The 22,660-nt window shown below is 39.0% G+C and overlaps 1 protein-coding gene across 1 annotated transcript in view; it reads right to left on the bottom strand.

Moving 5' to 3' along the window:
- Nucleotides 1-19,651, bottom strand: part of LOC121872257 — a 92,342-nt gene extending 72,691 nt beyond the window's left edge. The window contains exons 1-3 of the mRNA XM_042374923.1: nucleotides 19,643-19,651; nucleotides 19,038-19,197; nucleotides 8,680-8,861 (exon numbers count right to left, since the gene is read on the bottom strand). Coding sequence (XP_042230857.1) covers nucleotides 8,680-8,861; nucleotides 19,038-19,197; nucleotides 19,643-19,651 — 351 coding nt within the window. The remainder of the gene's footprint in view (nucleotides 1-8,679; nucleotides 8,862-19,037; nucleotides 19,198-19,642) is intronic.
- Nucleotides 19,652-22,660: the final 3,009 nt, after the last annotated feature.

Genomic DNA, 22,660 nt, shown 5'->3' with positions numbered 1-22,660 from the left:
GTGTCTCTGCTGTACACACCGGCGTGGCTGAAATCACCAGTAGCCGAGGATGCGCCTGTGAATGACCTGCAACTGCATCACGAACTCCTCCGCTACAGGGCCGTGGACTGTGAGGTGGCTGATGCGGCGCTGGCGGTCGCGAGCCGCCACCTGTGGTATCTAAGGCCACAGACCGTCGTTCTGTCGCTGTGCAGCGAGAAGTTGAGTGCGGCAGAGAAAAAGGAGATGGCGACCAAATTGAGCTGCCTAGAAGAAACGAACGACTACGCCAACGACAACTTGGTCATCCAACAGACTACACGGCTTTCCGACCTGATAGATGAACGTTCATGGATGATCTTCAAGGAGCATCATGTGTGCGGCACAGCATGGCTGATGTCACCGGTGGAAGACTGGGAGAAAAACGAAGAGTTCATGAAGCTGAAAGATTTCTCCAGAAGCCTGAAGGTAACCAATGACGTGGCCGAAAGGGGAATAAAGCTTATGCAGGACTGCATTGGTTCAGTCACGAAGGATGAGCAGCAGCTGCAGGATGTCATGCAACTTGTGGAAAAGCACAGGAAGCAGATGAGTGGCTTCAGCAAGTCTGCTCTGATGCAACTGTGAGAGTTGAATAGAGGGGGGATTGAACTTTCAAATTGCATCTCCTCCTAGAGTTATTGACCTATTTCAATGATGTTTGTTTTTTTAAGAGGGAAATATATCATGGAAAAGACTGTGATGGCAAAATATTGATATGTGTTTTCGAATAAATGGAAAAGTCAAAACTATGAATATTTTGGAATCTGGTTCCCTTAACGCAGGTAAAGCCTTTGACCTGAACTAGAAGGTCAACTAAGAGGTGCATGCAATCGAATTAGGTGTCAATGGAAAGCTGAATAGCTGCTCTAGCCAGCCATTAGGGTTAAGTAGTGAAAAGCAGCGCGATTGCTGATCTATAAGAGAAAAAGCTTGAGTTTTGACGTTTTTTCGCAAAAATTCATTTTTTATATTTGGATTCGCGACCCCTAGAACATGTTGGATTTCATTAATTCTGGCACCAATGAATTTAGGAGTAACGAAATAATGGGAAAAGACACCCCCACCCACAATTTTCTAAAATTGGGAAAAATGAGCAACCCAAGTGTACATGTACTAACGGCACTGATGGTACTAAAATTGTTATGTCTAATGCAAATTATAGCTTGTTTATATTCAAATTAATCACTATCGTATAAGAATTCCAGCAATGCAAATTATATTCTCCCCGGTCACTTCTATGAAATTTTATAAGCAAAAAACAAAAACTCAATCTCAAGGACATAAATAAACAAATAAATACTTCACTAGACCTCTCGGCACCAACTGTCAAACATATCACCTCACCTCCCACTCCCCCCCCCCACACTCTGTCCCTCCCTCCCTCCCTACCTCTACCCAGCCAGGGTTTTAGGCTTACAGTTTATATCTTATATAATATCTCAAATTAAAGTTAAGAGAATATAATTTGCATTGCTGGAATCCTTGCAAGACAGTGAATAATTTCAATATAAACGACATATATTTTGCACAAGAGATAAAAATTAATGACCTGTATCACATTACAGTAGTGATTTAAGAGTAAGAGTGTAATGTACATATATATACAGTAGTACCCCGATTTACGCGGTCAATTGAACCCACAGGGTACCGCGGAAAGTGAAAACCGCGTAAAGTGAACAACAGAACATATGGGATTAATTCCAATAGAGACTGGCCCGACCCCTAAACTCCACTTTTTCCGACACAATACCTATGTTGTAGTAAAAATAGCATCTAAATTTTATGATGGTATGCTTACACAATTAATATTTAAGAGAAATACAGTCGCCCCTCTTCCCAGCTCACTGGCCCCTACCTCTCTGAGAAATGATTGGGTGAAACACTAGATTTTAACGTTTAGTAATAAATAATACCTCAGACTAAAGTTAGGAAAATATAATTGACATTTCTGGATTCCTTGCAGGTCAGGGAATATTTTGAATGTAAACTTCATATATTTTGCACAAAAGATAAAATATTTGCTTTGTGTAAACCAAATTATTACATTAGATCTAAAATTTGTACGTATGTCTAATGCAAAATCCATGATGTTTATATTCAAAATGATCATCATATTGTAAGAATTCCAGCAATGTAAATTATATTCTGGTCGAGGAATTTGTATGAATTTTATGAGCTAAAACAAATATCTTCAGTTAATAAAAAAAAAAAATATTCTTCACAACACTATCTGTCAATCAAAGTACCCCAACTTGCCTCCCCGCCTCCTCACACTCACACCAGCTGGGTCGGTGGGTCCCAACCCTCGCCCCCACCCCCCACCTTGCCTCCCTACCAGAGAAATGTTGGGTGAAAAAAATAGATTTTAACTTTTAGTAATAAATAATACCTCAGACTAAAGTTAGGATAATGTAATTGACATTTCTGGATTCCTTGCAGGTCAGGGAATATTTTGAATGTAAACTTCATATATTTTGCACAAAAGATAAAATATTTGCTTTGTGTAAAGCAAATTATTACATTAGATCTAAAATTTGTATGTCTAATGCAAAATCCATGATGTTTATATTCAAAATGATCATCATATTGTAAGAATTCCAGCAATGTAAATTATATTCTGGCTGGGTAATTTGTATGAATTTTATGAGCTAAATAAAAAATAAAAAAAATTATACTTCACAGCGTATATGAGTAGATGCACCGCGGAAAGTGAAAGTCCGGTTCTGGCAAGGTACCGCGTAAATGAGAAATCGCGGAAAGTGAAACCGTGTAAAGCGGGGTAATACTGTACCTGTATAGTGATTTAAGGGCAATTTAGGGGAATTTTAGGAGAGTTTCCGACTTTATGCGTTTTTGGCTTTACTTTGAATATACTTTTCTGTGAGCTGGAACCAATTACCCAATATCCCATTCAGGGCCGGATTCAGGAGTGGGCAAAGTGGGCAGCTGCCCAGGGGCCTCCACAATCTGGGGGCCTCCACATGTGTGGTAGTAGCTATATCAGGGCTGGTCAACTTGAAACCACATGAATGACTCCAGTCATGTCTCACTTTTGTGTGTGTGTGTGTGTGTGTTGGGAATTTGTACACTATCAATAAATATACAGTTAATTAAAAATTTCTCAATGTTCTAATTTCCTCAATATAACTGCATTTGGCTTCAAAATTCTCCAAAGAAATGTTCAAATTTCAAAATTTTCCTGGGGGGCTTACAGCGCCCCCCGGAACTCCCAGATGTTTAGGCTCGCTTCACTCGCCACCCCACCCTCTTGGGTAGTTATAATGAGGGGGGCCTCCACAAAGAGGCTGCCCATGGCCTCCACAGGTCTAAATCTGGCACTGATCCCATTGAAACAATGGATTTTGGTTAACGAAATTTTAGATTATCAAACGACCCTCTGGAACGAATTGAGTTCATTAACCGAGGGACGTGTGTGTGTGTGTGTGTGTGTGTGTGTGTGTGTGTGTGTGTGTGTGTGTGTGTGTGTGTGTGTGTGTGTGTGTGTGTGTGTCTCCTCCCCGACTTACAGAAAACCCTCGAATAACAACGTAAAGGTGTCCTCCAATATTGCAATATAAGGTGAATCGTCTTATTGCGAATCATTAATTACCAATAAAATAAGCAATAATAATGAGATGCGTTCCCAAGAGTGACCTTTTTATATCTTTTGTGTGGGTTTTTACCCTCTTTTCCCCCCAAAACAATACAGTTAACGAAAATTACAAACTATATTCTTTAAATAATGTGTCTGAATGCACCTTATACAATATAAATGAATAATAATATGGTCACACAAGAGGAGATGGGAAGCCATTGTTTTCGTTTAGGTTTACGGCCGGGAGTCCGGGACGATAATTTTACACGAGAAAATGAAGAAAATAAGACCCTGGTTGTAGCTGTAGTAAATTTAATGTAAAAAAATTAATTTATATGTTTTAAGTAACATTATTTAATGTTAATAAATGGAAAAATCGAAGTATCTAATATACTATAGAACTAGGCGTGTGTCTGTTTGTGTGTGTGTCTGTTCTGGGCAGCCGAAACGGCACAATCGTTTTTCATCAAACTTGGTGGAAAAATCACAAAAAATTCACAGAGTAGAACAAACCTGGTCCCATGTCGATGGTTTCTTTAGGAAGGCATTAGTTAACAATTTTATTTACGATGGGAAACGATGCAAGTCTACGGACTTGGCGCACCCTAATTAACCATGCAAGTCTACGGACTTAGCACACCCTCATTCGCTGTACGCTTTCACGAGCGTTCAAACTCTAACAAGGGCACGAACGTGCCCGCGATCACTTGTCTAACCACTAATGGCAAAGAAAAAAAATAGAGATGGATTGGGTACGCCAACATATACGTGTGCATTTAAGGATACCGCGTCATTTATCTTAAGAACATGTACAAAAGATTCATTATTGTTTATTACTGAATATGTATTTGATTAAATTAATCTTTATATATGCGAAATGAACAATACAGTTCATTAATCCATAGAATATTAAAACACACAAGAAGATAAGAGACGACATTGTTGTCAGTGTTTACACCCAAGGCATAAGTGCGCACTCAAGGCATTTATCTTAAGAACATGTACAAAAGATTCATTATTGTTTATTACTGAATATGTGTTTGATTGAATTAATGTTTATATACAGTGGTCCCTCGGTTAACGAACGGTTCGATTAACAAAATTTCGGTTAACGAATTAGCTCCCATAAGAATTTTGAAATCGGTTAATGAACAAAACTTCGATTAACGAAATCCTTACGACAAACACGTTTTGTTGTGAGCATCAGCTGATCGACTAGTCTGCCAATTCAGTAATCTGATTTATGTTTACATTCGTTTCCAGTGGAGTAAATATCAAGAAAGTTGTGCTCTTTAATATTTTTGCATTTTTATATTAAAATTGTTAGTCATTTTAAAATTTAGTTAACATATTGATAATATATGCAGTACAGGGAACTAGTTTTTTGTGCGCCCATCAACCGCTTGACTCACCCACCAAAGCACTTCCTTCTCTTCTCCCTTCTCCTCCTCCTCCCCCCACTTCTAATTCCCATCATCATCATCAACCAGCAACATTCTACATACACACCTCAAAGTAAGTGTACTTACTGCATTTTGTTTATACTTTGTATGTACTTTTCTGTGAGGTGGAACCAATTACCCAATATCCCATTGAAACAATGGACTCGGTTAACGAAATTTTGGGTAAACAAACCACTCTGTGGAACGAATTGTTCGTTAACAGAGGGACCACTGTATATGCGAAATGAACAATACAATTCATTAATACGCAGAATATTAAAACACAAGAGGATAAGAGATGACATTGTTGTCAGTGTTTACACCCAATGCATACGTGCACACTCAAGGAAACATAATCATTTATGTTAAGAATATGTACAAAAGATTCATTATTGTTTATTACTGAATATGTATTTGATTGAATTAATGTTTATATATGTGAAATGAACAATGCAATTCATTAATAATACGTAGAATATTAAAACACACACGAGGAGACAAGACGGCATTGTTTTCGCGAGTGACGATGGTTCTACATAAGAAACTGAAAAAGGTAAGACCCTGGTTGTAGCTGTAGTGAACTTAATTTAAAAAAATTTAATACATCTACGTACGTTTTAAGTAATGCTATTTAATGTTAATAAATGGAACACTTGGAGTAGCTAACCACTAATGGTAAAGAAATACAATGAGATGATTGGGAATGCCAACATATGAACAGTAAGTGTGTACATGTGAAAACATATCGTCATTTCTCTACATATGAATATGGAAGCAACACTTATTTTCTGTTCATATATGTTTTAAACAATATTTGCGAATGTAAAACTAAAATTCTATTCACCAATGGTGGTAAAGTCGAAAACATAAGGACAGCCAATGAAAATTGTGCAAGTTTTTACTCAGATGACGAAGTCATCAGGTTCAACTCTGGCTGAAGCTGTAGGTTCAACTCTGGCTGAAGCTGTAGCTTTCCATAAAGCTGTTGCTGAAACTGTTACTGAAACTGAAGTTGATGTTGAAGCTGCTTTGATGCTGAATTTGATGGTGTAGCTGAAGTTAATGGTTTAGGCCTTCGAATAATAAATCTGTCGAAAGAACCTTGCACAGCTGCTTTCTTTTCTTATTATACATCTTTATGTAGAGGTCATTTGCATTTATTTAAATTTTAATGCTTTGTTCTGTTAATGGATCCACTTCAGAAAATATGTTCATTGCTTTCTCCATATAATATCCACAGACCTCTCTCCCTTTTCATATCGTTTTAACACATCTAGTTTCTCGGCTAAGCTTAGACATTTTCTATTAGCGTTTGAAACAACGCTACCATCACTTGCTCTCTTGCTCATGTTGAATAGGGATGCAAAAATGCTGTAAGAAACCTTAGAAAGCTTTTCTCCAGTTCCTGTTCCATATGTGTGGAAACAAAAGGCCTGCCAAGCTCCGACTGTTGTTTACCAAAAATTAGCAAGGCAGCTTCTTTGTGCAAGGCGCTCTTCATTTTTTTTACAGTAATTTTTTTCTTTTATAATTCATATAGGGATTAAGTTATTATTTACTGGTACAGGTATGAAAATGTAATTTTATTATATTCTTATTATATTTTGGTCGTAAATACGAATGAAATAAGGACGTAAATTGAATGGAGTCCTAAATTAACTAGGGTTTTAAATATGAAAAGTTGTTGGTCGAACCGTTGTTATCGGAGGCTTTACTGTATAATGGAAAATTTTGATAATTTTGATAGTCGTGATAAATTTGAAATATTTCCTGCCCAATTTCCCTCGCAAAATAAAAAAAAATTATCGCTATATACGTACAAGTATAGGAAAATATCTTTAATTTTGGAAGCTGCGATATAATTGTTTTTTATATAAAGTCGCTATATATCCGACACTACTGTACATGTGTGAGAATTGAACATGTGTGTATGTGATAGGCTATAACTACATCTCCGACTCGTCAGCCCAGCTACTGCATTTATTGTTACTTGTAATGAAACTACAAAAGATGTAAAAAAAATCATTACAATACTGTACTTTAATATGGCTTAGAAATATGAAAAATATAATATAAAAATATAAAATAAGAAAAATGAAGAGCATATGTGGGAAGTAAATGTGTTATGTGGCAGTGGGTTACTGGGCTATGTGTGGCTGAGCTCCCTCTGACGTGACACACAGCCACCAAAGCGGCAGCCACAAATCTGTGAGTCAGCAGGGTGACTGTGTTGCATCACTCAGAGGAATGCTTAAGTGTGGAAGCAGCTATTTTTTGCCCATAAAATATGTGCAATTGTATTTTATGATACTGAAAAATAATTAATTTCCCCACCCCCCCCCAAATTCCACACTCAATCCCAGATGAACTATTACACCATAGTATACTCCCACCACCTGCACTCTCTGCCTCTCCCATAATCTGCATACTTACTGCCTAAAACATGAAATAACTACTGAATACATGAAAAAATAATAAAATACTGCTTAACTTTGGTACATTACCTTATGGGAGGTTGGTGTGTGGAACAACTTATTATGACTGCGTTACCCCAAGAGTTTCGTTGAATAACCCAGAGCTCCGACGATCAGGAGAGGAGCGGCAGAGCTGTTTTGAATTTGGCGGGCAGTGAGGTGGTGTGAATTCTTACCACAACAGGACTCTGCGCACTGTCCTGATTCATTCCTGCCATCTTTGCTCTTATTTACACTAACTATGTAATGTGTCTCTGATCATGTTTTTTTGCTATTTCTGACTTAGTGTTTTACTCAGTCATGCCTAAACACCACAGTGATAGTTTCTGTTGTGCTGGACAGCTTGATGTGATGTGATAAAGCATAATAAGGCATAATAAGAATGATGATGGACCAGCAAAGAGTGGCTAAGACTTGAACTTGCCACCCTAGACCGTCTCTACCATTCTCTACGCAGGTAAATAGCATTCTCAATTTATGCTGTACATTGCTTATGTAAGGCTTATAAATGCTTGCTTTATAAGTCTGTTTTATTTTCTTGCTTGACAGTGTGTACGACAAAGATATACCCTGTATCAAGGGTAGATGGGAGTTTTTGGAGGGTGGCTGGTCCCTAACCCCCCCCAAAACTGTTATGTTTTTATGGGATTAATTGCTTCGATAACCGCTGATTCACTAACCAAAGACTTTTCCCGGTCCTTGTACGCGTTGGTTATTTAGGTACACCTGTACAAGAAAATGAAAAAAAATTATGTATATCTACCTGAAATTACGAATTGAAAAATAACATATCTCACAATTCAGCCTCACCTGCTCTGAGTGCTACTAGGTGAGAGTCGGCCATCTCCACAGATATTAATCCTCATTATTTCTTGCTTAAGATATCATTTCTTGTTTCTGTTTGCTTAGCGATAAGCTTTTCAGGAACGCATTACGATCGCTAAACGACGCACCCCTATACCCAGAAAAATTCCGGGGATGTGGGATTCTTCCGTGTCTGAGAGTGTTGTCTCATTACCCAGAAATCTCACATCACCAGAAAACCTATGCACCAATTGTTGCAGCTAATGGGGATATCACTATGTAAGTATGTTAAGAAAATAAAGAGAATTCATATATGTATGTGTGTGTGTGTAAACAGACTTACATTGATAAGAATCTGTGATCCTGCAAAAAGTTTGAGTGAAACACGAGGTTGAAGCCGTTTATCTTCATTGGTTGAATTATCCTTGAATTTGTTGGGAAGAGCTGCATAGCGGTAACGTTCTAAGGACAGCTCCATAGGTACTGCACCTGTGGGTTCTACTTCCTCAGCAAACACTTGACTGTCTGGAATTTTAGGCACATTAAATTTAGATAAGACATATCTATACTATATTAAACTTCAGAATTATATTAGTGAATACTGTAACAAGAAAATTGCAGAAAATTCTGCTACAACATCAATAAAACTAGAGGCAGGATTGCAGATTGTTACACTTTGTTTATAGTTACAGCTCAGCATCATGGTAACTGGATTAATAAGCATTAAAATATAAAATGGATCTCCAAGGTTAAAATACTATACATTACAGGTCCACAATCCCTTATCCACAATTCCGAAATCCGAAAAGCTATGAAAACCGAAAGTTTTTTCGTGGAGCATCGCTCGTGTTCACGACATACCCAGAGTGACGCATTGCTGCAATCCTTGCAAGACAGCGAATAATTTGAATATAGACAACATATATTTTACACAAGAGATAAAAATTTTAGTCCTGGACAGCTACTCCTCGACTTATGACATACTCGACCTACGACCACCTGGACATACGACCACTCCAGTCGTACAAAAAAAAAATTAATTATGTATTTTCGAGTCCCAACGTTAGTGATTGCGCGGTGTACTGACAAAATTTTTGTTTGTAATTCCCTTTAAAATGGCTGGCAAGCGTAAAAGTGAGAGTTCTCGGTGCTGAGGAGAAGAAAAAGAGACACCCAGAAATTTATGTAAATCTACCCAAAGATACAGTTGAAAAATTTTTACACTATTAAAACGTAATATGTACTCAAATTTTTATCTCTTGCGTAAAATATATGACGTTTATATTCAAATTAATCACTATCTTATAAGAATTCCAGCAATGTAAATTATATTTTCCCCAGTCACTTCTATGACATTTTATAAGCAAAAGAAAAAATTAATCTAAAGGACATAAATAAACAAATAAATACTTCACTAGACCTTCGGCGCTAACTGTCAAACATGTCATTGTCACCCCCTCCCTCCCTTCCCCCCCATCCCCTCCCAGCAAGGGCTTGGTGGGTATACAGTAGGCTTTAAGTTTTATCTTATACCGTATAATATCACAGACTAAAGTTAGGAGAATATAATTTACACAAGAGATAAAAGCTTTAGTACATTAGTATTTAATAATGTACAAAAAATTCAACTGTATTTTTGGGTAGATTAACTTAAATTTCTTCATTTATTTTTATTCATTTACACGCAAACACCAAACTAAAAGAGACGTAAAAGAAATAAATGACCTACGTGCAAACTTGTACTGTACATTTACTAAATGATTAGGGTACTAAAATTTTTGTCTAGTGCAAATTATAGCTTGTTTATATTCAAATTAATCACTATCTTACAAGAATCCCAGCAATGTAAATTATATTCTCCTAGGTCAATTCACTGGCATTTTATAAGAGAAGCTTAGTCACTTAAGGACTGATAAATAAATACACAGACCTTCGGTGCCAACTGTCAAACATATCACCTCACCTCCCCCCCATCTGCCCAGCCAGGGTTTTAGGCTTACAGTTTTATCTTATATAATATCACAGACTAAAGTTAGGAGAATATAATTTGCATTGCTGAAATCCTTGCAAGACAGTGAATAATTTGAATATAAACGTCATATATTTTGCACAAGAGATAAAAATTAATCACCTGTAGTGATTTAAGAGTCTAGTGTACATGTACGACGTGTATATATATATACAGTCATTTCTGCTACAACGCGTGTTTTGTCAACGCGAATTGGGTATAACGCGATTGATGAATAGAAAAACGATATTTGTAAAACACGAACACGTGTTGGCTGTAACGCGATTCCACTCGAACATTTTAAGTGTACTGTCGCTTGGCCCAGGGTTATGCAGTGTTTACAGTTCACATTCGACATCACATGTTCAATTGATTCATGTGTTTTGTTTGTGAAGTGTTATTTGATAGGAACTCTATAAGTTTCATCCAGTAGAAGTCCAAAAATTCGGATTGCTCGAGGATTGGGTCGGTTTCGGATTTTCGGATTTTCCTGATTCTCGGGCAGTACTTTTAAAATTCAAATTTAAGGAGGAATAAAGAAGAGATGAACAGGTAAATTTTGATAGTCTAATTATTAGCAAATACTGAGACGAGGCTGTGAATTCTGAAATTTTATTCTTTGCCTTTTTTATATCGTAAATTGTAGACTTTCCAATGTCATATGTTTCCATTAGATCAGTATTGCTCACACCACATTCTAGTTTCTTAATTATTTCAAGTTTGTCACTCAATTTCAACGTGTTCTTCTTTCTCTTCACACAACGAAGTTCATCTATTTTAGGAGCTATTACTATGGGCTTGTAAATACGTATGCTATAGTATATGGTAAATGGAAAGAGATAGGACACAATATTACATACATTGTCACAGTTTGATTGCTCGTTTTAAAATGGCGACCGTGTGGTCGCTTGTTGTTGCTCTGCAGCTGTGGCGCTCATGCATGCGCGCACACACACAAAAGCCCGCTAAATTTAGAAAGTTTGAGTTTTCAAAAAGTCTGGATTCTCAGGTGGTCCGGATTTCTGGCATCCGGATTTTTGGACTTCTGTAATTTTTTTGCAAATTTAGCTGTTCCCATAAATACTGTATGAAAAAAATAAATACAAATAATGTTTTGCAGATTTCATTCATGATTTTAAAGGCTTTGATGCATCAGAGGAGCTCCCCAAAATAAAAGAAAATTGTGTTTCTCTTGCAAAGCAAGTTGGCTTTGGTGAAGTGGAAAGTGCTGATCTTGAGGAAGTGCTTGAGTCCCATTATGAAGACCTTTCTACAGCTGATCTACAACAACTTGTTGCTACTGGTGAAATTGAAGATGCCGAAGATGATGAAGTCCAGGATGCAAAACCACGAGAGCTTCCCACTTCTCTTTTGTCTTTTATCCTGAGGGAAGTTGATAAGCAGTTGCAGATCAGAGCAGGATTGTAGTTCGTAGTGTTAAATCTTTTTTGGCACCTTATGAACAGCTTCTTTGTGAAAGAAGAAAGGCGGCAATACAGCAAACATTAGACGTCTTTTTTAAGTCAACCCCAAAGAAGCAGTCTGAAGACACTGAACCACAGCCATCCACTTCTGGAATTAAACGTTTTTTTCGTCCCAACCATGCAACCAAAACCGCACCTGATGATGATGATACTGATGATAACGATGAACACACTCAACTCCTGTCTGCATGACTCCTTAATCTCAAAATCAACCTTCTCCCCCATCAAGTTATATTCATATTTTTTTCAAGGTAAAGTGTTACATTCACTGTATGATTTCATTATTAGATATGAATGTAGCATTTATTTAGACTATGCTATCCTTTGTGTTAGGCTAACTACTAATTTTTTTTCGATTTCGAGTAATCTGCATCTAACCCTATTTTCTCCATAAGCCCTGTCATTTCTATAGCGCGAATTTCTAGAAAGCGAGGTTTTACAAGAACACAACTATTCCATTGTAGCAGAACTGACTGTATAGTGATTTAAGGCCAATTTTGGGAATTTTTAGGAGTGTTTCTGACTTTATGCATTTTTTTGCATTACTTTGTATGTACTTTTTCTGTGAGTTAGAACGAATTGTGTTTGTTAATTGAGGGACCACTGTATAATTTTCGCATTTTCGACTTACGACCAATTCGACTTATAACCTGGATTTGGGTCCCTAACCCCATCGTAAGTCGAGCAGCTGTAGTGTAGTACAGTAATACCTCGGTTTACGCGGTTCCCGTTTACAAGTTTCCACATTTACGCGGTACCCCGCCAGAACCGGAATGCCCACTTTACACTTTACACGGTGCATCTACTCATATACGCAGAGAGCGGCTGGCGGTCCTGCCTCGCCGCCATTTTTGGATTCAAACCTCCCGCCTTGTTGGGCACGCAGCTCGAGTAGGCTGCACAGTGGATGCCTCTATTGCGTTATCGCTGACGTCATAAGACGTATCGGACTGTGATTGGGCCAATTATCCTTAACTCCCTCCGCCGCTAGCTGTGATTGGTTTAATGTAATATGACGTACATTCCCGCTGGCGGGTAAAAGGTGCTTCACGTAGCCGCGTCAGTTACATCCCTCGCAGCCACACCGTGTATACAGGTATCTATTCTTCCGTAAGAATGGCTGCCACCGGACCACCACCCCCACAGAAAAACCTTGCATTACCTGGACGCAGCCGCCCTAAGCCAAAGAAGATACGACGTGCCGTAAGCTACGATGTGAAGTACAAGATTATTCAAGAGTTGGAAAAAGGAACAACACAGGTTGATTTGGCGCGCCAGCATGGTGTGAACGAATCTACGATCCGGACAATCAAGAAGGATGAAGACAAGATAAAAGAACACATGAACATCACAAAGTCGACAGGTGCTTCAATAATCAAGTATTGCCAGAACAAGGTGCTTCTCAAGACAGAAAATTTACTTGTGTGTTACTTGATTCGTCAGGCAAGATGGAACATGGCGGTCGACACGCGGTCAGTTCAGGAGTACGCACGTGAACTGTACGCAGCAGTCACATAAGATGGGAATTGCAGAGCACAAACCCTTCAATGCTTCCTCTGGGTGGCTGCAAAGGTTTAAGAAGAGGAACAAGATCACCAACACTAACATTGGTGGTGAAGAAGCAAGTGCTGACCGTGTTGTGGCTAGGGATTTTCCTCGGTTCTTACGTGAGATTATGGACGAAGGACAGTACACCGATGACCAGGTGATCAACATGGACTAATCCGGTCTGTTTTGGAAAAGCTACCTTCCAGGACCTTCGTTGTCCAGTCTACCAGCAAGTGTCGGGGCCGGAAGTTGCAGAAGGAGCACATCACCGTCCTGTTTACCACCAATGCCTCCGGTTCCTGTAAACTCAAGATATCGGTGATCCACACAGCCCGCAAGCCACACGCCTACAAGAACGTGGACACCACCAATCTAAATGTCCACTGGCTGACCGCATGTAAGGCGTGGATGTTCTCTGCTCTGTCCCTCTCCTGGTTTGATGATTGTTTCGTTCCCGACGTGAAGAAATTCTGTTAGCAACAGAATGTTCCATTCAAGATTTTGTTGCTCCTTGACAACACACCGGGACACTCGCCCCTACTGTTGGATCGTCACCCCAAAGTAAAAGTGGTCTTCCTTCCTCCCAACACTACGGCATTAATCCAGCCCATGGACCAAGAATTAATCTGCAATGTGAAAGCTGCATACTCTGCAAAGAAGTTTAAGCTCCTGAACGACTGTACCAACACCAAGGATGAGTTGCGTAACCTGGGTGACACCGACAGCAAGGGCGACGAGGAACAACAGTTGGCGGATCAAGAAGTTCTCGTGAAACACTTTTGGTAGAAATTTAAAGTCAAGAAAGCTGTGGACTTCTTGGTGGAGGCAAGGGATCAGCTGTCTGTAGCAACGGTTCGTCACGCATGGAGGCATGTGTTGCAAGGTATCCCAGGTGGGAGGCAGAGTCAACCTGTGACTGGTGAGGTTCAGTCTGTTGCAGTGGCAGTGGACCTTGCAAGAGAAGCTGCACAGAGTGTTACAGCTGCAGGCTTCTCCGAGACCACCAACGAAGACACCCTGGAGGTGATCAGGGATCCTGAGGTGACTGCCGACAAGATGTTAGAAGACGATCATGTCAGTGAAGAGGCAGGTGGTGCGTCATCCCCAGAAGAACACAAGTTAACGCATGGTAATATTAGGGGTGCCATCGAAGGTGCAAAGAAACTGAAGCTCCTCCTTTCCGATGACCTTGACGATAACCGGTATGAAGTCTTCACTACCCAGCTGTTGCAGACTATGGAGCCGTACATCAAGGTGTATCACGACAACATCAACACTAGCTGTCAACAAAGCATTACCGAGTTCTTCGCTCGCAACTCACCACAGCCAGCCCAAGCCAGTGATAGTGACAGAGACAGTGATGGTGACTTTGAGGGATTTGTCAGGGAGGCCCTGACAAATGTGGAGGACAGTGATGGTGACTCACCTGAGGGCCAGTAGTCTGCCCTGTGCCTCGGAACCAGCCGCCATTCCCGTACGCCGACCCATCTCTTCTACTAACGTAAGTGTTAAACCTAACCTTGATTCTTTCTAACCTAACATAAGTGTTAAACCTTGATTTTTTCTAACCTTACATAAGTGTTAAACCTTGATTTTTTCTAACCTAACCTAACCTGATATACGTGTTAAACCTTGAATTTTCTTTTACCTGGTACAGTATTTTATTCTCTTATTGATATTTCTCTTCTATATTACAGTTGTACCCCACTTAACGCGGTCAATTGAACCCAGAGGGTCCCGCGTTAAGTGAAATCCGCGTTAAGTGAACAACAGAACATATGGGATTAATTCCAATAGAAACCGGCCCGACCCCCAAACTCCACTTTTTGAAGGCACATACCTATGTTGTAGTAAAAATAACATCTTAATTTTATGATGGTACATGCACACAATTAATACTTAAGAGAAATAGAGAAATACAGTCGCCAAGTTAATGTCCATTCAAATAATGGACTCAACTCCCTCCCCCTCTCACACTACACAGCCGGCTAACAGATGGTCGGTCGGTCCCTCCCTCCCCCCCCCACCCCCCACCAACCGTCCCAAGGAGATGTGTGGGATAACCTCAAACTAAAGTTAGGAAAATATAATTGACATTGCTGGATTCCTTGTAAGACCAGGAATATTTTGAATATAAATGTCATATATTTTGGACAAAAGATAACATAGTTACCTAGAGAAAAAATTTTATCTAAAAATTGTAAGTTTAAAGCAAAATATATGATGTTTATATTCAAAATGATCACCAAATTATAAGAATTCCAGCAATGTAAATTATATTCTGACCGGGTAATTTGTATGAATTTTATGAGCTAAAACAAATATCTTCAGTTAATAAAAAAAAAATAATCTTCACGACACTATCTGTCAATCAAAGTACCCCACCTTGCCTCCCCCCCTCTTCCAACCGCGCGGTCAGTCCCAACCCTCCCCCCCACCCCCCACCAATCCTCCCTTCCAGAGTTTTTAACATTTAGTATTAAATAATACCTCAGATTAAAGTTAGGATAATATAATTGACATTGCTGGATTCCTTGTAAGACCAGGAATATTTTGAATATAAATGTCATATATTTTGGACAAAAGATACCATAGTTACCTAGAGAAAAATTTTTATCTAAAAATTGTAAGTTTAAAGCAAAATATATGATGTTTATATTCAAAATGATCACCAAATTATAAGAATTCCAGCAATGTAAATTATATTCTGACCGGGTAATTTGTATGAATTTTATGAGCTAAAACAAATATCTTCAGTTAATAAACAAAGATAATAATTCTTCACACCGTAACAGATGGTCAGTTGGTCCCTCCCTCCCCCCCACCCCCCACCAACCGTCCCAAGGAGATGTGTGGGATAACCACTAAATTTTAATAAATAATACCTCAAACTAAAGTTAGGATAATATAATTGACATTGCTGGATTCCTTGTAAGACCAGGAATATTTTGAATATAAATGTCATATATTTTGGACAAAAGATACCATAGTTACCTAGAGAAAAAATTTTATCTAAAAATTGTAAGTTTAAAGCAAAATATATGATGTTTATATTCAAAATGATCACCAAATTATAAGAATTCCAGCAATGTAAATTATATTCTGGCCTGGTAATTTGTATGAATTTTATGAGCTAAAACAGGCAGTCAGGCAGGGTGGCGGGTGGGGCAAATCTAAAAATAGCGTCTCGGACACTCACCGCGTATATGTGGAAAAAACCCGCGTTAAGTGAAAGTTCAGCTTTGGCAAGGCACCGCGTATATGCGAAAACGCGTTAAGTGAAAGCGCGTTAAGCGGGGTAAAACTGTATGTGTGTGCATACCATCATAAAATTAAGATGTTATTTTTACTATAACGTAGGTATTGTGTCGGAAAAAGTGGAGTTTGGGGGAGGGCCCAGTCTCTATTTCAATTAATCCCATGTGTTCTGTAATTTCATTTACGCGTTTCTCGTTTTACGCGGTACAACGTGGGTTCAATTGACCGCGTAAATGAAGACCCAACTGTACTGTATTTTGTTTATATTTAATGTTTTGTTTATTCTATTACTGGTATACAGTACTTTGAAAGTACTTTTTAATTCATATTCATTAGATTCGTTGCAGAAATATTTATGTGTTTGCTTACGGGGTGCCGCCACAGAACCTGGTAGGGTGTTACCATAATGTACTTTATATATACCGTACTACCGCTCTGAAATCCCAAAAATTCTGAAATACATCTGGCCCAAAATGTTTCAGATAAGGGATTGTCGACCTGTACTTGTAGCTATGCTATCTACACCCCACACATATTTTTAAACTTATACAGGTAGTCTCCACTTAACACAAAAGTTGTTCCTAAAAAGTATCATACTGTGCAAAGTCATGCTAAAAGAATCCAAAACCTCCTTTGAAAACCATGTAAAAGAAGAGAGATGCCCCAAATCACACACTAAAATTGTGTCATACTAGAGATGAAATTTTACATAATTAAAAGATACAAACATGGTGAAGGAACAACAGCTGACAAACAACAGTGAAATGGAGATTAAGAACATTCCACCGCTCCTACTACCATACCCGCTAGCTTAAGGCCTTTCTACATGACAGGTTACAATAAGGTGGGGGAGGTATTGATGGGGGGGGGAGGTATTGATGGGGGCAGAGCTAGGGGTGGTGGACTCAGGTATGGTAGGAGGGCACACAAAAAGGGCCATATATGTAGTGAGTGCGTATGTAGTCTTAGAATTATCCTTAACACCTGAAGAAGGTGTCAAGGTTGGTGGATGTAGCTTGACATTCACGGCCTTAATGACCCTGGCAGTTGATAGGCCAAAGGCCCAAACAACCAACCAACCAGGAGGGCAGGTGTCCGGGGAGGTGTCAAATGGAATTAACTTTTCTCGTAGTTATCTATGCCCTTACTTGAGATTCCGGGGATGAATGTGAGTGAGCTTTTTGCAGGTAATGTGTCACAGGGGTTGATAAGGTGTCTGGCTTCCGTGAGGGAAGGCCCCTGATATGACAACATAAGAGGGGGGGGTGGCATGGCTTGCTCACCACCAGTAACACTAAACTAGGCTGTTACTTGATCACTTCGAACTATCAATATCAATTGAAAAAATTAAGACTAAATTATTACTTCATCACTTCCACCTCTCACCATTACAGTTCTTGAAAAATATCACTACTAAGTGATAAAAAAAAATGAATAATGAATTGTTGGATAGAATGTGACTTATCCACCCTGTACTATGTTTATTAGAGTTGTGAAAATCAATGTAAGGTGATGAGGTGGTACTGGGAATGGTATTTGGCCACTGCTCCATACTCAGCACAGGATGGACGCTAAAGAATGTCGACTGGCGATTCGCTGGCAAATTATCGGTTTGTGCACGGTTGGCTACAATGTGTCAGAAATTAAAAGGGAGGTTGAGGTCACTGTGAGACATTGGTTAACCTGCTGGGAGGAGTCTGGGAACTTGGGAAACCAGCTAGCATTTGATATATTAAAATGACTTATTTTGGATGTGTAATGTAAGCAAAATATATTTGAACTCTTATTCATATAAATTATATAATTTTAGGCCGGGAAGACCACAATTAATAAGAGAGCAAGGCAGTGGATGGGTTATTGAGATTCTGTATGACCTGTGTTGGTAAATATTAAAAATAAATGTGACTTCCACCGTATTCAATATTTCTCTTCATATCAACATTATTACATATATCTAATTACCATTGTTTAAAACCTGAAACAACAACCTGAAAATAAAATTATTAAAAAGGAAATGGATGGTACATTATAATAATCATAAAATCAGGTCCGCTCCATGTGACTTACCGTACAGAAAGGAACTAGCCAGGTACAGGGATTAGGTGGTGAAATGGATGATTACTTTTGACCATGGCTGTACAATCAACAACAGTGTTACCAGATCACCGACCTCATATCTTACTACTGAGTTGGGATAAACTTCTGCTGTTGACTGTACATCATGTAAGCTATTACAGTTTCATTATTATTGTTATTGATTAAAATGTGGTGAAAATATCAATTACAATCGCTTAAGAAATAATATCCTGGTATTCCTGCAGGCCACACATTCAGCCCAAACAGTAGAGAAGTCTTTACTTCGTCAACAGAGACGGGCTTGATTCCTTACTGTCTCTAACTTACCAATAAGCAAAAGTCGCACATGATTGATAACTCCCTGTAACTGCTGACATACACGCAACCTTTCTTCCTCAGTCCAATGTGGGGTGGGCTGTGCAACACCTGCTCCATATTTGGCCCAATTCAATACACCACGCCATACATCTTCCTCCTCTAGGGCAAGCTGAAGAAACAAAATAAAAATCAGTGTTAAAACAAGGAAAGAAATGTTTCACATCTCTTGCAAGTAATTATGCAACTGCTTCCACAATCCTTCCCACTAATGAAATTTTCATCTTTTACCAAGTACAGTAATTAGTAAATCAATGGTCTCAATAACTCAAGAGAAATACTAAATGCATTAGTGTCACCAAGGGTGACATACTTACCGGGTGTAAATATTACTGGACATGTATTCGAAGTATGGATCAAGGTAATATACTATATAATAAGTTTTGGTAAGGCCAGATAAAATGTTTTGTACAGTATATGCAACTGTAACTGTGAAGGTGTTGGGGTATTTGTTAAAATGTAATTCCCAACATTCCTCCGAAAAAATCAACCAAGCCATTTTTTTTTTAACTTTCATTAGAACAGAAATAACATAAGACTAGCTCATTTTACTGTACCAGAAACATTTTTCGTTAAATTACACGAAGAGGTGAGCATGATACAGGGTCACATTAACAACAGTGCCCAAGGAGCCCGGGCCAGGGGCCCTGGGTCCAGGGGGGCCCTTGAGCTTGCAAATATTTGTTATAATAATAATAGTAATACAGTGATCCCTCGGTTAACGAACCCCTTGGTTAATGAAATTTCGGTTAACGGATTACCTTCCATAAGAATATTCAATTCGGTTAACGACTTCCTTACTAATTTTTCCCAACATGTTTTCGCTTGCTTACCAGCTGTAGTATTAGTCCGCCAATACAGTAATCAGTTCTAGGGCTAAAATTCGTACCATTTGAGTAAATATCAATAATTTAAAAAAAATTATATAAAAATTTTTAGTCACTTTAATAATCATTGAACATAATTGAATTACAGGAAACTAGTTTTTTCCACGTCAAACAGCCACTGAACACACCAAGCTTGGCGTCAGTGTATGTATCTGTTCAGTGGAGGGAACATCTTGTTTGAAACTCTCTTGAACATTAACTATTTTTCCATTTTTACAGTCAAATTATTGGTCATTTTGAAATATATTTTACATATTGATAATATATAGCGCAGTGCAGCGTTGATTTGAAGAAAATATTCTTTATTTACAGCAATAAAACTTAAAATTTCAGTGTTGAAATCAAATCCAGCATGGCTCTAAAGAAATCGAGAAAAGTTATTTCAATCCAGGTAAAACAGGAAATAATAAAGAAACATGAACAGGGCATTAGAACAAATGTGCTTAGTAAAGACTATGGGATGTCGGCATCAACTGTGTCGACAATTTTTGCACAGAAAGACAAGTTCAAGGAAGTGAAAGTGAGAGACAAATCTACCAGACTGTTTAAAGGTAGATCAATGATATCAGAAACAGAGAGGTTAATTCTCATTTGGATCAGGGAAAAACAAATGAAAGGTGATTCAGTTTCTACAGAATTTATTTGTGAAAGAGCCAGGGAGATTTACGAACATTTAAAGGAAGATCAACCTGGTACTTCTGGCACAGAGTTCGAAGATTTTCGGGCAAGCAAGGGCTGGTTTGAAAAATTAAGAAAAGAAGTGACATTTTCAGTGTTATTATGCATGGTAAGGCTGCCAGTGCAGATAAAGAAGGAGCAGCAAAGTTTGTAGTGAAGTTTAAGAAACTGGTGGATGAAGAAAATTATCTTCCACAGCAAGTGTTCAATGTGGACGAAACAGGGCTGTTCTGGAAGAAAATGCCCAAAAGGACATTCATCACCAGAGATGAAGCCTCTTTACCTGGGCATAAACCCATGAAAGACCATCTCACTCTATTGCTTGGTGCCAATGCTTCAGGGGATTTCTGATGGAAGCCTTTACTTGTTTACCACTCTGAGAACCCTAGGGTGTTCAAGCAACAAAAAGTGGAAAGAGGAAAGCTTGGAGTTTATTGGAAGTCCAACCGTAAGGCATGGGTGACAAGACAGCTCTTTAATGAATGGGCTGTTGAGGTGTTTTGCCCTTCTGTGAAGAGCTACCAAACCACCAATAAACTCCCTTTAAAGGCTCTTCTCCTTATGGATAATGCCCCTGATCATGACCCTGAACTTGCCAGCACATTGGAGGCTCAATTTGACGACTTTGTCAAAGTGTTGTTTTTGCCTCCCAACACTACATCAATCATGCAGCCAATGGACCAAAATGTGATCAGCAACTTCAAGAAGTTGTACATGAAGAAAATGTTCAGGAGGTGTTATCAGGCAACTTCCACTGATCCTCAACTAACACTGGCACAGTTCTGGAAGACACAATTCAACATCCTGGAGGCTGTAAAATTGATTGTGTCATCATGGCGAGAAGTCTCCATTAGATCCATCAATTCTGCATGGAAAACACTGTGGCCATCAGCAGTCCATGATTTTGAGGGATTTGAGGAAGAAGCAGAGTTGGACAAGGAAATTGTGTCCATTGGTCAGTCATTGGGCCTCGAAGTGGAGGAAGATGATGTAGAAGAGCTTGTGATGTCTCATGAGCAGGAACTTACTCCTGATGACATGCAGCAACTGGATGAGATGTTAGAGGCTGACAGTGGTGAGGAGGAAAGGGAAAGTGATGACCATATGTCAACTTCACATTTGAAAGATGTTGTTCACTACTGGGATAAGTTCAGGAAACTGGCTTCAAAGCACCCAGATGTGGAAACTACAGAACCTATTTTGTGTAAAGTTGAGGACAGAGTGGTCTCCTCCTTCAAAAATCAGTTAATGATGAGGAGAAGAAATGCCCCACAACCAAAAATTGACAGTTTCTTCACTAAAAGGCATCGGGAAAAAGATGCTACCCCTCAGCCTTCCACATCAAGAAGGAGAGAGGATGGAGAATCTGTCAGTCCAGAGGTTCCTGACATTTTCATGGAAGGTGACTCACCTTCCAAGAAGCAGTAAAATGCTTCTCTTCCACCTCCATTTCCTCTTCTTCTCCCTTCTCCACCTCCCACTTCAAATTCACATCAGCATCATCATCCAGGAGCCTTCTACATACACACCTCAAAGTAAGTGTACTTTCCTGCATTTTTTTTTTTACTTTAGGTAATTTTCGGTGAGCTGGAACCAATTACCCAAAAACCCATTGAAACAATGGCTTCGGTTAATGAAATTTTTGGTTAACGAACAACCTTCTGGAACGAATTGTGTTCGTTAACCGAGGGACCACTGTAATAATAATGTAGAATTTGGAGCCCATTACATTGCAGCATAAACAGTAAATGTTTGCAGTACTGTATTGTATAAGGACACATTATATTATTTATATTAGTAGTAGTACTAATAAATATATATGCTGGTATTTCTCAGTTTGCACTATCTTTTCATCTAAATATGAATGCTAGTGCACACACCCCTCCCCACCCCCAACCCCGGAGCAGAAATACGCCGAGTCATCTGTCACTCGTTCAGTCTCGTTGTGTTCACGTTCGATCGCCACGTACCTGCTTGGGTGTGTTGTGTGAGAGCTGCTCGGCGTGACAC

Source organism: Homarus americanus, unplaced genomic scaffold (assembly GCF_018991925.1).
Source record: "Homarus americanus isolate GMGI-L3 unplaced genomic scaffold, GMGI_Hamer_2.0 scaffold5589, whole genome shotgun sequence".
Taxonomy (NCBI): domain Eukaryota; kingdom Metazoa; phylum Arthropoda; class Malacostraca; order Decapoda; family Nephropidae; genus Homarus; species Homarus americanus.
This window is presented reverse-complemented; position numbering and strand designations above follow the sequence as displayed.